This window comes from Thamnophis sirtalis, unplaced genomic scaffold (genome assembly GCF_051295495.1).
Source record: "Thamnophis sirtalis isolate CommonGarterSnake01/CBP01778 unplaced genomic scaffold, rThaSir2_p1.2 scaffold_18, whole genome shotgun sequence".
Taxonomy (NCBI): domain Eukaryota; kingdom Metazoa; phylum Chordata; class Lepidosauria; order Squamata; family Natricidae; genus Thamnophis; species Thamnophis sirtalis.
In genome coordinates this window covers 8,030-22,920 of record NW_028261398.1, presented here as the reverse complement: position 1 = coordinate 22,920, position 14,891 = coordinate 8,030, and the positions used below count along the sequence as shown (strand labels likewise).

Here is a 14,891-nt window from a genome sequence, read left to right as displayed (position 1 = left end):
AACTCCCAGCTCTGCTGGCTGGAGAATTCTGGGAGTTGAAGTCCACAAGTCTTAAAGTTGCCAAGTTTGGGAACCACTGGGATAGAGTTGCGAGGTCCTCTGTGGATTGGGAGGGGGTCTCTTCTGCCCACTTCCACCAAAGGCCATCAGCAACCCCCGGATACCTCCGTCCAGGCTGAGCTTGACGCACCCATTCCAGCTGCAGATGTGGCACCTCTGGAGAAAATAAACGGAGAGCGAGAAATCTTAGGACCTCCGAAAGAAACTAAGCTGGGCCAAGCTAGGAAGGACTAAAAATTGTGCAGGCCCAGGGTAGCTTCTGTTGAGGGCTGGTTTGGGGACCATGAGATGTACACTTAAGAGAAACATTTCCCCCCCCCTCAAAAAAAATCCCCAGCCCTACAGGAATTGCCAACAGGCTCTCCTTCCCATCACCCTTTCCCAGTGTTTCTCACCCTCAGCCACTTTGAAATGGGTGGACTTCGACTCCCAGAATTCCTCAGCCAGCTGGGGGGTTGAAGCCCACCCGTCTCAAGGAGGTGGAGAAACTCTGCTTTAAGGGGAAAGAGAGGCCAACGTGCTTGAATTTGGGGAGGGGGTGGTTTCCACAGAAGAAAGCCTGGTGGAGTGGCTGGCAGGTAGCTTTGGCGTGCTGGCCCTCTCCTCCACGACGTACATTTTGTGTACCTAAGGACAGGGGTTCCTGCCTAAAAGAGCTGAGGAATTCTGGGAGTTGAAGTCCGCAAGTCTTAAATTGCTGGGTCTGTAAACCATTAACCTAGAAGGACCGTTCAAGGACTGGGCAACTTTAAGATACGCAGACTTCAACTCCCAGCATTCCCCAGGCAGCTTAACGCCCCCCTGTGTTTAAGTGTTTAGAGGTCCCTATGCAGCCCATGATTAGGCCAGCTATAAACCCTGTTTGATGTTAAAAAGCTGCTAGCTTGGAGTAAGTGCAGAGAATAATACCTCACACTAGCATTGCTCCAAACCCACCACCACCACCACCACCAAATACTTACTTTTTAAAGCAGGCGAGTTTACTTGCCGCCTAGCAACTGCAGCTTCTCCCTCTGCCTTATAAGGTCTCTGCAGCCGCATTTGGGGCGAAGAGCAGCTCGGGGGAAGAATCCCCCCAAACCAGCACCAGCAAATCAGCAGTGGAAAAATGGTGGCCAGGCGGCAGGACGGAGTCCATCAACGCTGCTGGCCGTGGGACCCTGCTTTCTCCTTGGCTGCACCGGTTTTAGGCTGGATTTCGGAGCCCAGCTGGCTTAGTTCAATGCTCTGCGTTCAGAATCAGCCTTCTCCTCCCAAGAAAATCCGATCCCTCCCTTCCTTCCTTCCCTACCCCGTCCTCCCCGTTAATGAAATATTCATTCAGTGATTCAGACGGTCCCACTTACACGAAGATCAAAAATAGCATTATCCTCATTTTTCTCCAGCCTTGCCTTTCAACTGAAGCCCCCCCAAATAAGCAACCATCCCACTTCTCTGTGTGCAGAGGGTACGGATGTGACGGACACAACAGGGATCTGATTATTATTTTGTCTACGCTCACATGGGAGAAACCCTGGAGAATAAAGTGCACCTCTCTCTCCTCTCCCTGGGTGGGGTTTAATCCCCCTCCCCAGGTTCTCTCTCTCTCTCTCTCTCTCATTCATTCACACACACACACACACAGTTGGGCACCAGGACTGTACAGACAAGAAGGGTGCTTCCCTTCAATCACCGTTGACACAATTAGAAACATATAAACAAAAATCCTACACTTCGGAGAGGGAAGATCAGAAAGACAGCTTCCACGTTTATACAAAATAAGAGGAGGAAAATCTCTATGTACAGATCACATTGAGTTCTGGAAGAAAGGCTATAAAAATAACTCCGGGGGCGGTGGTGGTTTGGGGGGGTTGGTGCATCTCCTCCTCCCCAAATATTCGGTTAAAAAAAAAAAAAAACACCTTTTCAGAAGCATCAGAAGGCGAAGGATTTTCTGGACTGCTTTCCAACACAGGGTCTGTTTGTGTGTGTTTATTGTGTGGCTGCACCCGGAGGATCCTTTCCAAGCAGCAGGGAAAGTGAGGGGAAAGTGAGTCTCCCAATAATGCAGGAATTCTGGCAAAATACAAAAAAAAATAAAAATCCAAATCCCCCTGGAGAAGAAAAAAAACCGGCTTCGCTTCAACCGACATCCTTAAAAAATAAAAATAAAAAGGGACACTAAGCGGTGCCAAGTTTAGTAGCCAGGAAGTCTTATGCCATTTTTCAGGACGCACGGAGGTCCCGGGCTGACCCTGGGGGTTTGGCGGCAGAGTCGGTGGCAGGGATCGGCCAGTCGTGTCCTGCTTTCCGGCGATTCTTCCCAACCGTCCAGGGGGGGGTCTCCGAAACCGAAGCCTCTCTCACCCAGGCGCCCTACCAGTGCCGGGAGTCGACCAGCTCCGGCCGCAGACTGAGCTTCTTCAGGGTCTCGTAGCCCACCACGATGACGATGGTAGAGGGGGTGGCCGAGATGATGCGAGCAGAGAGGCCCTTGGTGAGCCCCCAGGGACCCTCCTCAGCCATCAGCTGCTTGAAGGTCAGGATGATGGAGTTCTTGCCCCCCACCTGGAAGGAAGAAGGGCAAGACCCACTTCTGAGCTTCAGCAAGAGACACCCTTTGACCGACAACCGTCCAAAGTCGGAAACACAACCGAAAAAACCCACCCAGGGCCGCTTCAGCATCCCCTTGGTGATCAAAACTGGGGCAACCGGCTCCTATTTATGACCGTCGCAGTGTCCCGGGGCCACGGGATCCCCTGACTCCCTTTCCGGCAATCAGCGGAGAAGCCGGGATAACAGCCCTGCGACTAACTTAACAACGGTGGCAAGGAAGGTGGTAAAATGGGGACAAACTCACTTAGCAACAGTCTTGCTCAGCAACGGAAATTTGGGAGAGGGGGTCAATTGGGAACGTAAGCTGGGGACCCCCTCTGGGACGGTGCTTCTCGCTTGGAAGATGGGTGGAATCCCAGAGTCAAGAGTTCTGGAAGTTCACCATCTCCAGGTAGTCCAACAAGAAGCAGGTTGGAGAAAGGAGCGTGATTAACAGGGAGCCCCCACCCACCCACCCCCACCCCACCTGCCAAATGTCTTAGTGGCTTCCGGCCCCCAAGGCCAAAACCCCTCTTTGCCCGCAGGCCATAGGAGGCCGGGGGAGGGGAAGGCCAAGCCAGGACCTGCGTGGGGGGGAAGGGAGGCACGCAAAGGCCTGTGGAGGTCGGAAGCCACTCAAGAGGCATCACCGCCCCCCAATCATTGGGGCGGGACAGTCTCCAGGCCTCCCCGCAGAGCCCGAGTAGCTGCCGGCTCTCCTCGCGGGTGAGGAGCAGGCTCAGGCAAAAGAGGCACTTACCTGCACACGCGCCCGGATGACGTCCATGGGGTTGGTGAGGGTGGAAGCGGTGGCAGCCGCCATGGGGCCGGAGATGGCTTGGAGGAGCAGGTGGGGGCAGTCCTTGGGGCTCATGCTGGAGAGCTGTTCTGCAAACAGGCAGGGAAACCAGGTCAGGGGCTGAACAGCTGCTGAGGAGCCACGCTGGACGTATCCACCCAGGGAGCTGCTGGGCCTCCAGCGTTAAAAGGCTCTGGGCACCTGAGAAAATTGGGACCTCCCTCCCAGGTGTGGTGAGGGTGCAGGATATTACTTGAGCTTGCAATAAATCCTTCGTGTTCATTTGAACTGCCCGTATTTTCTACCCTGGACAGTGATTGATCTGAGTAATCCTTGGGCAGGAGGCCTCTCTCTCACCTCTTCCTCCTCCCTGCAAACCCTGCCTCCTTCTAGCACTGATGAGGTTACCTAGTTTGGGTCATAAAATGTCCGCAAGAAAACAACCAAGCTCAGAGAGCACCTCACAGTCACAACCCAAACCCTGCTCCCTTCTAGCACTGATGAGGTTACCTACTCTGTTTTTCGGAGTATAAGACGCACTTTTCCCCCCCACTAAAAGAGGGTGAACATTTGGGTGCGTCTTATACACCGAATGTAGCCCCACCCACCCACCACCTGCCCCCACCCTTTGGCCTCTGCCTCCCAGCAATCTACCTCCTTGCAGAAAACTGGGGGAAATGGGGCTTGCAGAGGCTTCAACAGGCTATAGCAATCCCTGCAGCCTGAAACAGCTGATGATTGGGAGAAAGTGAAAGTGAAACTTGCTGTTTGCTCCACCTGGCAAATTGCTGGGAGGCAGATTGGTTTTTTCTTCTGTTAATCAGGCTGTTTGCTGCAAGGAGCTAAGTCAACAACTATAAAGGCCTCTAGAATGTTCAAATTATTAGACTCATTTTTTTAAAGACTGCTTTATTATTGTTCTAAACAGCTTAACAAAATGAAGATGCTTTTTGAAAGGTGGCGCAGTGGTTAAATGCAGCACTGCAGGCCACTTCAGCTGACTGCAGTTCTGCAGTTCGGCTGTTCAAATCTCACCAGCTCAAGGTTGACTCAGCCTTCCATCCTTCCGAGGTGGGTGAAATGAGGACCCGGATTGTTGTTGGGGGCGATATGCTGACTCTGTAAACCACTTAGAGAGGGCTGAAAGCCCTATGAAGCGGTATATAAGTCTAACTGCTACTGCTATTGCTAAATAAATGCTTGATCTGAAGAGAGGCCCAGCGTTATTGTATCTTGTTTTAAATAGCAGAGAAAGCCACATCGATTTTAACAGCGTCTTATACAAGTGGAGTCTGAAATGTAAAACTACACTGTATATTGTCTGTACTGTTTGTTGCAAGGAAGCAAATTACTGGGAGGCAGATATTTTCCCCTTGTTTTCCTCCTCAAAAGCTAGGTGTGTCTTATACTACGGAGCGTCTTATACTCTGAGAAATACGGTAGTCTGGGTCGTGAAACGCCTGCAGAAAAACCACCTACCTGCGTAGAAGTGGTAGAAGGGCCACCAGGCGGCGCTGTTGGGAATGTAGGTCAGGAGGGAGGCCACGTAGCCCCTGTAGAAGCCCCTCAGCCCGTCGGCCTTGAAGATCTGGGCGATGATGTCCCGGGTCTGGCCGAACACGGGGAACCGGCTGCCCTGGTGGGCCTGCACGCGGAAGCGACCCATGCTGTTGTCCATGCGCTGCATCATCAGGTGCTGGGAGACCACATCGATGGGCACCGTGATGCTCTGGGCCACCAGGGAGGCCGAGCCGCCGGCCACCAATGACTTGATGGTGTTGCTGCTGCTGTACTGGGAGACGTACTTGCGGGTCAGCTCGTAGGTGGTCACGTAGCACTGGCCGGAGATGAGGGTGAAGGTGTTGACCAGGAAGCCGCGGTAGAGCCCGGCCGCCCCTTCGGCCCGCAGGATCTTGACGAAGGCGTCGAAGGTCCCGTTGTAGAGGCTCTTCCCCAGCTGGACCTGCAGCCGCGTCCGTATGAGGGTGAACGGGTAGACGCTGATGCGGATCATCATCGTCATACACACCCCAAAGACGTAGAACTTCTTCTTGTCCAGGTCTTCCCACTCGATGATCTGGATGTTGCGCTTGTCCTCCATGGCTGGCGGGAGGGGGAGCGCCCTGCGGAAGAGCAAGGGGTTGTGTGAGTGTGAGTGTCAGATCCCTAAACGCGATACTGCCATTCAATTGAGAGCCGAGGTGGCGCAGTGGTTAAATGCAGCACTGCAGGCTACTTCAGCTGACTGCAGTTCGGCTGTTCAAATCTCACCGGCTCAGGGTTGACTCAGCCTTCCATCCTTCCAAGGTGGGTAAAATGAGGACCCGGATTGTTGTTGGGGGCGATATGCTGACTCTGTAAACCACTTAGAGAGGGCTGAAAGCCCTATGAAGCGGTATATAAGTCTAACTGCTATTGCTATTGCTAATTGGGAGTAGGGGGGCATCGGAGTCAATTTATTGGCAGTGCCCGTGACAACTGATATTTTACAACAGCTTTCCTCGCACCGGAAAGACTGAGACCCCATCACCTTTTGGGGAATGTTTATGATGGCCGTGTGAAGTGTTTTACTTTAATGTCTAACGGAAGGTAGCCATGGGAATGTATGTTTATGTGGCTCTCAGGACACTTGATAAAGGAAACATCTTCACAATTGTGTATTAGCTAGAATCTGGATTCTAACAGAAAGGAGGGGTCACTATCACTTTAATTGCATTGCCTAAAGGGATTCAGATGCTGCTTTGCCTGTAACAGCTTCCATTCTTCTTAATTAAGGGTTCTTTTTGAAACCATCCCTTTCAGGAGTCTTCACTTTCTTAAGTTAGGAGAGAAGCCCTTACTGTGAGCTTCTCAACTTGCCTGGGGTCTGTCCAAAGGCTTCTCAGACCCTCCAACCTGCGTCTGGTTGGGCTACTTGAGAGACGGTGGGACTTCCAGAATTCTGAATCTGGGAATCTGTGGCACCACAGCAGGCCTGGATGGCGGGATGTAGCCTGGGTTCCTTGGGGGGGGGGAGGGAAAGGGGGGGGGACTGCACCCCAGAGGGCAAAGAGGCAGCGGAGCTTAGAATGCCTGGTGGGCAGGAAGAGGGTTAAGATGGCTCTTCCCTAGTGATTCCCAGAGTGCATTCAGGGCAGGAGGCTCTCCAACTCCCAGAATTCCCCAGACCCCTGACCTAGAGCAGGGGTGTCAAACGGATGCGTCATGGGCAGACAACGCCCACCCAGCTCTGCAAAGGGGAAAAAACATGGCGGTGTGTCACATGACACAAATGCTTGCTTTAGTTTTGCAAGTCTACAGGGCGAGGAACGATAAAGGAAACTCCTCCTACAAATAACTCAGCCAATGTAATAGAAGGCAGAAAGATTTCTCTGCTAATCCTGGTGGAGGGTGCGATGGGAGGCATATTAATCTAATTTAATAACAATAAATGGGGGAGAGGGAGAGTCAAAAAGACCAAAAAGGGACTCTAAACCAGAAGTCTTCAAAGTTGGCAACTTTAAGACTTGTGGACTTCAACTTCCAGAATTCTCCAGCCAGCTCTGCTGGCTGGAGAATTCTGGGAGTTGAAGTCCACAAGTCTTAAAGTTGCCAAGTTTGGGGATTCCTGCTCTAAACAGTGTATGTGCATATACTGTTGATTTGTTTGTTTATTTGTGGGTTCATAAACCCCAGAACTTAGGTTGATGCTAAGGGGAAAAACATGGCGCAAAGGGGAAAAACATGGCGGTATGTCACATGACACAAATGCTTGCTTTAGTTTTGCAAGTCTACAGGTGAGGAACAAGAAAGGAAACTCCTCCTAAGGAACTCCGTGAGGGTCTCCCAGACTGCTCAAGCAGAGGCTAAGAGGCCACAAATCCACAGAGACCCCTGATTCTCAGGCTCTCAGAGAAGGGGGGGACTCTTGGGGGGGCTCTGAACGTGGTTGTTTCCTGGATTGACGTTTCATTACCCAAACGAGGTAACCTCATGGGTGCAAAACGATCCGGCTCCCAAGAGCCTCTCAACCCTCAACCCAAACCTTCTCCTCTATCAGAGGGGTCGTCTCAATTAGAGATAATCCTTACTTAATAAGGTTGACGTTTATTCGATTTATATGCCGCCCTTCTCCCAAGGACTCAGGGAGGCCGTATAACATTGAAAGAAACACATAATTCAAAAGTTAAAAAGATGTGGAAGAGATGCGTAAAAGTCTATTTGTAACCAACTGATACACTTTCTATAGCATGTAAAGAAGGATGTTGTATTTGTTTTAAATTAAAAAAATTTTAAAAAATTTAAATTAAAAAAAAAAGTTAAAAAGAAATTAAATAGGATATCCCAAAGCCAATTAAAATTGACAATTAAATTAAAATTAAATTAATTAAAATTAACAGTGATCAATAATTTGTTTTGTTTTGTTCAGGCCAGGCTGGCTTGCTGGAAAAGCCAACTTTTTAGGGTGCGTCGGAAGGACCGGAGGTCGGGGATTATACGAAGCTCCGGAGGAAGCTCATTCCAGAGGGAAAGCGCTCCCAGAGAGAAGGCTCTCCCCCTGGGGGTCGCCAGCCGACACTGTCTGGCCGACGGCACCCTGAGGAGGCCAACTCTGTGGGATCGCACTGGACGATGGGAGGCTACCGGTGGCAGTAGGTGGTCTCACAGGTACCCTGGGCCTAAGCCATGGAGCGCTTTAAAGGTCATAATTAGTACCTTGAATCACCACATTTGGGACTGGCAACTCTGCCGCTAAAAGGGAAATCACGTGAGCACGAATGTGCTTGCTGGCTGGGGGATTCTGGGAGCTGAAGCCCCCCCTATCTGAAAGGTGCCACGGTTGAGAAGCAGGGAGCAGCTCCATGGCCCATCCCGGAAGATGCCTTCGACACTCGGCTGAAGGCAAAGAGGCCTGAAAAACTACCGATCGGTTCAAGAGGCAGGAATGAACAGAACCCCTGAAGCCAACAATCTCCGATTGAGGCCCCCCCCCCCCCAAACCGAGGCTCACCTTCAGTGAACATGCGGTGGGAGAAGATCTGGGGATTTCTGGTGGATCCAATTGATCTCCCTCATGCTGGCTTCCGATTCCTCGTCAACCTTGTCGATCCTTTCCCTTCAAGGCATCGCCTTCCTTCAAAAGAAGAGTGTAGATTGTATTTCAAGTGTTAAAGAGGAGCAGGGAAGACGCTCCTCAAAGTCTCATCCTGCTTCATAGCCTAACCCTTCCTATTCTGCTGGTACAGGATTACTAAACACACCAGACTTACAACAGTTCAAGCACCTGGCTAGAAAGCGGGAGGGGGTGAATTCTAGTCCCGCCTTAGCCATGAAATCGAGCTGGGAGAGTTCGGGCCAGTCTCTCTTCCTCAGCCCAACCCACCTCACAGGGTTGTTGTCGTGGAGAAGATAGGAGGAGGAAGGTATGTTGGATACATTGGCAGCCCTGAGATTATTATTATTATCCTTTTTGCTTTTGTATAATGCCTAGCCCAGGGGGTCCAACTGTGGCAACTTAAGACTTGTGGACTTCAACTCCCAGAATTCCCCACTCAGCTCACAAGTCACCGTTGGACACTCCTGGATTAGCATCAACCTAAATTCTGGGGTTTGTGAACCCACAAATAAACAAACAAATCAACAGTATATGCACATACACTGTTTAGAACAGGATTCCCCAAACTTGGCAACTTTAAGACTTGCGGACTTCAACTCCCAGAATTCTCCAGCCAGCTCTGCTGGCTGGAGAATTCTGGGAGTTGAAGTCCGCAAGTCTTAAAGTTGCCAACTTTGAAGACTTCTGGTTTAAGAGTCTCTTTTTTGCCCTTTTGACTCTCCTCTCCCCAGTTTATTATTATTAAATTAGATTAATATGGCTCCAATCGCACCCTCCACCAACCCTCCTGCCTAGGATTGGCAGAGAAATCTTTCTGCCTTCTATTACATTGGCTGAGTTATTTGCAGAAGGAGTTTCCTTTTATCGCTCCTCGCCCTGTAGACTTGCAAAACTAAAGCAAGCATTTGTGTCATGTGACACACCATGTTTTTTCCCCTTTGCAGAGCTGGGTGGATGTTGCCTGCCCATGACGCATCCGTTTGACACCACTGCTCTAGGTCAGGGGTCTGGGGAATTCTGGGAGTTGGAGACCCTCCTGCCCTGAATGCACTCTGGGAATCACTAGGGAAGAGCCATCTTAACCCTCTTCCTGCCCACCAGGCATTCTAAGCTCCGCTGCCTCTTTGCCCTCTGGGGTGCAGTTCCCGCCCCCCAAGGAACCCAGGCTACATCCCGCCATCCAGGCCTGCTGTGGTGCCCCAGATTCCCAGATTCAGAATTCTGGAAGTCCCACCATTAAGTTTTAAAGTTGCCAAGTTTGGGGATTCCTGCTCTAAACAGTATATGTGCGTACACTGTTGATGTGTTTGTCAGGTGCTATCAGATAGATTAGATTAAGGATGGATTAGATAGAAAGATTAGATAGATTTGATAGGCTAGAGATTAGATTGGACTGAAATGTATAAGTCTGCGATGACGGGTGAGAGGGGTGATCCCATGGGTGCTCCTTCTATCTGTTTGTATCTTTGTCCATTATGGATGAAGTATGTGTTGGTTAGGCGGTGGTTGGTCAGGTCCAGGATGTGTTTAAGGGGGTTGTGTTTGTTCTGGATAGCTGTCAAGGCTTCTTTTATAGGCACTTGGGTGAAGAGGGATATAGCAATAGCAGTTAGACTTATACACCGCTTCATAGGGCTTTCCGCCCTCTCTAAGCGGTTTACAGAGTCAGCATATCGCCCCCAACAACAATCCGGGTCCTCATTTCACCCACCTCGGAAGGATGGAAGGCTGAGTCAACCTTGAGCCGGTGAGATTTGAACAGCCGAACTGCAGATAACAATCAGCTGAAGTGGCCTGCAGTGCTGCACCCTAACCACTGCGCCACCTCGGCTCTATGACATCGAAGCTAACAAGTAGGTTGTAGGCTTTGCTTCTTTAGAACATTTTGAAACTAACGCCTTAGATAAATCTGAACACAAACCCAAACTCTGTCTTAGATATGTAGATGACACTTTCGTGATTTGGCCACACGGGAAAGAAAAACTGGGCAACTTCCTCACACATCTCAACAGCCTGGACCTCAAAATACAATTCACCATGGAAATAGAAGCTAACAACCAACTTCCCTTTCTGGACGTCCTAATCTACAAAAAACCTCCCTAGGACACACCATCTACCGGAAAAAACCACACACAACCGCTACTTAAATGCACAATCCCATCACCACCCTTCACAGATCAACTCTGTAATCAAGACCCTCATCTCCAGAACCAAACGCCTAGCTGACAAAGACCACCTGAAAACTGAATCACACACTCTCACAAACGTATTAATCTCCAACGGATTCCAAAGAAACACAATTACCTAATCCAAAGGGAGACTCCCCCAAGAACCAAGACGCAGAACAAGACAACGGCATCGCCCTCCTCCCTTACATCAAAGGCACCACAGATAAAATCAGCAAAATTCTCCACAAACACAATATCAAGACAGCCTTCAACACTGACCAAAAAATAGCCAACATCTTCAGAAACCCCAAAGACAAAATCCAGCTAGAAAACCAAGGAGTCTATGAAATGCCATGCAAAATCTGCCCTGCAACATACATAGGACAAACAAACAGGAGAATAAATGCACTCATTGCAGAACACAAGAACGCAGTCAGAAAAAACTTTCTCCCTTTTCCAGCACCTTAAAGCTACAGGACATGAAATTAATTTTGAAGGAACCAGGTTTAATCTCCAAAACAGAACACTTCAACAAGAGAATAATTATAGAAGCCATCGAAATAGAGAAACACCCCCACAAAATGAATAAATGTGACGATACCTCCTGCCTACCAGACATCTGGAAACCAGCCCTAGCCAACAAACGAGTCCCACCCACCACCCAGGCTGTTACAACACAAAACAGCAACAGACACACAGCCAGCACCAATCAGCACCACTCATGATACAACCACACAACCAATCATTCCACTTACTGAAACAAAGCCAGTAGTCCACATGCCCCCACCAAGATTTATAGAAAGACGGCAGCTCTGATCACACTTTAAGTCCAACCGAGCCTGAAGATGGCAAGTGAGACCTCGCTGAAACATTGCCAAGACAATCTCAATCTTAGAAGGGAAAAGACCCGAATACAACAAGACCAGCATATATGTATGTATGTATGTATGTATGTATGTATGTATGTATGTATGTAGAGTTACAACCCCTGGTATGCCCAAATATGGGAAGTTTACTGCTTCTTATTTATCAGCACAAATACAACACACATACATACATATATGTGTGTGTGTGTGTGTGTGTGTACGTACGTGTGTGTACTTACGTGTGTATGTAAATGTATGTGTACGTGGGTGGGTGGGCAGGCAGGCACATAGAGGATAACAGGTAGAGAGTAAGATGATATAGATAGATAGACAGACAGACAGATAGATGATAGATAGATTGATACATGATATAGATAGATAGATAGATAGATAGATAGATAGAGATAGATAGATAGAGATAGATAGATAGATAGATAGATAGATAGATAGATAGATAGATAGATAGAGATAGATAGATAGATGATAGATAGATAGATTAGATGGATAGACAGACAGACATATATAGAGACAGACAGACTACCATGCAAGAAAGTGGCTCTTTAGTTGGAAGTCAACACTTCTGCAAGTGGCTGGGTGCATTTGTAAGAACAAAAGGGACAAACTCCTAGAGGGGTAGGGGTAGTTGAACCCGATTCCACAGGTTTATACCCTGGGTCAAGTGAAACGTGAGTGTCGCAGGGGCATTTCCACCAGTCCCTCCCTGGGAATTGATCTTTTCCTCATGGTGGTGGGGATGACTGGCCCCACCAGCGTCCACAAGGAGGATGAGGCGACTCAGGTGGATGAATCATCAGGCCTGATGAACTGAAGCAATGGTTCTTCACCATACTAAGAGGTCTTACGAGGACAACCCAGAGCTGCCCAGAATCAATCACTGAGATGGCGGCTATAGAAATTGAATCAACAAACGAACAAAGAGGGAAGAGAAAGGGCCAAAAGTGAGCATTCACAGGGGCGGCAGGAGGGGGGGGGGCGGTGTCCTGTCCTCTCCACTGGAACAGCTTGTTTCCCCTGGCAACGGGAGTTCCCACACATCTTGAGGCTGTGAAAGTCAGGTTTTCCTCTTTGGGAATCCAAGTGCTGCATTATTTATTTATGAAGAGCCGAGGTGGCGCAGTGGTTAGAGTGCAGTACTGCAGGCCACTTTAGCTGACTGTGATCTGCAGTTCAGCGGTTCAAATCTCACCGGCTCAAGGTCGACTCAGCCTTCCATCCTTCCGAGGTGCGTGAAATGAGGACCCGGACTGTGGGGGCAAGTTGCTGACTCAATTTGCTAAAAAAATTGTAAACCGCTTAGAGAGGGCTGAAAGCCCTATGAAGCGGTATATAAGTCAAATAAATAAATATTTACCCTTTCTTATTGAAAACTATACATTGTGTTTCTCTGCCTGTATATTATTAGTATATACTTGATTCATTAACCACGAAACTCAGCCAATGGAACACGTTCAAAAACGCATCGCAGATACCAGTGACTGGTGCTAATGGCCGATACGGTTTGCTACCAGCGTCCTAGGTATCAACCGAGGAACTTCTTAAAATATAAGATGTTCCGAGTAGCACAGTTTTTTTGCAATTCCGCTGGGGTTATATTGCAGGAAGCTGCCATTTGTGGATGAATCTTGTAAAATTCTTGGACACGGTGCCGAGTGCCCCGATGACAATGGGGATCCCTGTGACATGCTTCATCCACGGTCGTGTTGTTGTTGTTGTTATTATTATCTTTTTTTGCTTTTGTATAATGCCTACTCCAGGGGGTCCAACTGCGGCAACTTTAAGACTTGTGGACTTCAACTCCCAGAATTCCCCACTCAGCTGACAAGCCACCAAGGTTGGGTACTCCTGGATTAGCATCAACCTAAGTTCTGGGGTTTATGAACCCACAAATAAACAAACAAATCAACAGTATACGCACATACACTGTTTAGAGCAGGAATCCCCAAACTTGGCAACTTTGAAGACTTCTGGTTTAGAGTCCCTTTTTGGTCCTTTTGACTCTCCTTTCCCCATTTATTATTATTAAATTAGATTAATATGCCTCCCATCGCACCCTCCAGCCTAGGATTGGCAGAGAAATCTTTCTGCCTTCTATTTCCCCCATTACTTATTGGTTTATATAAGTATCAGATTTTAAATCATTATATTCCTTTCTGTGGGACATTGGGGGGGGAGGGGCAGCGTTGCATTCGTGAGCGATATCTCCTACTCGATTTACAACCGTCCATTTAGTGACTGTTCAGTGACAACAGCCTTGGGGGGAAAAAGGGGGGCTTTGGGGCCATATTTCACCCTTATGCCCGTCGATCTCACTGCCACGTGATCCCATGGGCAGCCGACTCGTACTTACGACGGTCACAGAGTCCTGCGATCGACTCGTACTTACGACGGTCACAGAGTCCTGCGACCCCCTGGCAAGCAAAGTCAAAGCCGGGAGGCCGGAGTTCGCGTTATTAACGGCCCCAGAGATTCACTTAACAACTGTGGCAAGAGAGAGAGGGGGTCAAAATTCATTTAACGACGGTCTCATTCAGCGACGGTCTCATTGTGGCTGGACGTGGAAAAAACCGCCTCCATCGGGTTGGCTGAATATATGAAGTGAATCCGAGCTATTCAGAGGCGGAATAAAGGCAGGAAACGAAGGGGGGGGGGTTCTGGGAAGGGAGGCCCGGTTCCCTCGGCCTCCAGCCGAAGCACCGGAGGGGAAGCCGCCCAACAGCAGCCAGCAGCCCGCTCCTGGGCCCGGAGACCCCGCGGCCTCGATCGGGCTGGTCCGCAGGAGGAAGCGCCGCTCCAACCGGCCGTGCGGGGCTCCCCACGTGACGGCGGAGACACGTGTCGCCTTCCGTGTCGAGGGTCTCGGGACTCCCCCCTCCGCCCTCGCCTCCGTCCCCCGACTCACCTGCCCGGAGGCTGCGTTCTCTTTCCGGGCCGGCCAGCGCTCCGGCTCAGCAACACCGACAGCCGCCGCCGCCACCTTCCTCTTCTTCCTCCTCCTCGCCGCCGCCACTTTAGATCGGGGCAACCGCGCTCCCGCCCGGCTTCCTGCTCGGCTGCCCTGGAGAAAGATGGCCGGCGGAAGGAGAGAGCGGCACTTCCGGCGCGCGGATGGCGTCACTGAAGGCGGCGGGGCGGGCGCTCCAGGCCCCGCGGGAGGGGAAAGGGGGGGGAAATGAGGGAGGTTCTTGCTCCCCCTTGCTGGACTACCGCTCCCATCAGCCCCGGCAGCCACATGGGAGGGAAACGTCGGCTCTGCTTTAAAGGGCTATTTCATCCTTTCACCTGGTTTTAATTCTCTACACCAGTGTTTC

At 50.0% G+C, this 14,891-nt stretch overlaps 1 protein-coding gene across 3 annotated transcripts; it reads right to left on the bottom strand.

Annotated features, from left to right (window-relative positions):
- Window positions 1-1,794: 1,794 nt before the first annotated feature.
- On the bottom strand, window positions 1,795-14,641 carry SLC25A44 (solute carrier family 25 member 44). 3 transcript variants are annotated; one of them, XM_087702941.1, is made up of 5 exons: window positions 14,483-14,606; window positions 8,424-8,546; window positions 4,913-5,556; window positions 3,395-3,522; window positions 1,795-2,607 (listed from the first exon to the last, which is right to left on the bottom strand). In XM_087702941.1, exons 3-5 carry the CDS (start codon window positions 5,532-5,534, stop codon window positions 2,416-2,418), a joined length of 942 nt encoding a protein of 313 aa, XP_087559067.1. In that variant the 5' UTR covers window positions 5,535-5,556; window positions 8,424-8,546; window positions 14,483-14,606; the 3' UTR covers window positions 1,795-2,415. The 3 variants fall into 3 exon arrangements, with proteins under 3 accessions (XP_087559067.1, XP_087559070.1, XP_087559068.1); XM_087702942.1 differs by having other exon boundaries at window positions 2,427-2,607; window positions 3,395-3,517; XM_087702944.1 differs by lacking the exon at window positions 8,424-8,546 and having other exon boundaries at window positions 14,483-14,641.
- Between the last annotated feature and the right edge of the window lie 250 nt (window positions 14,642-14,891).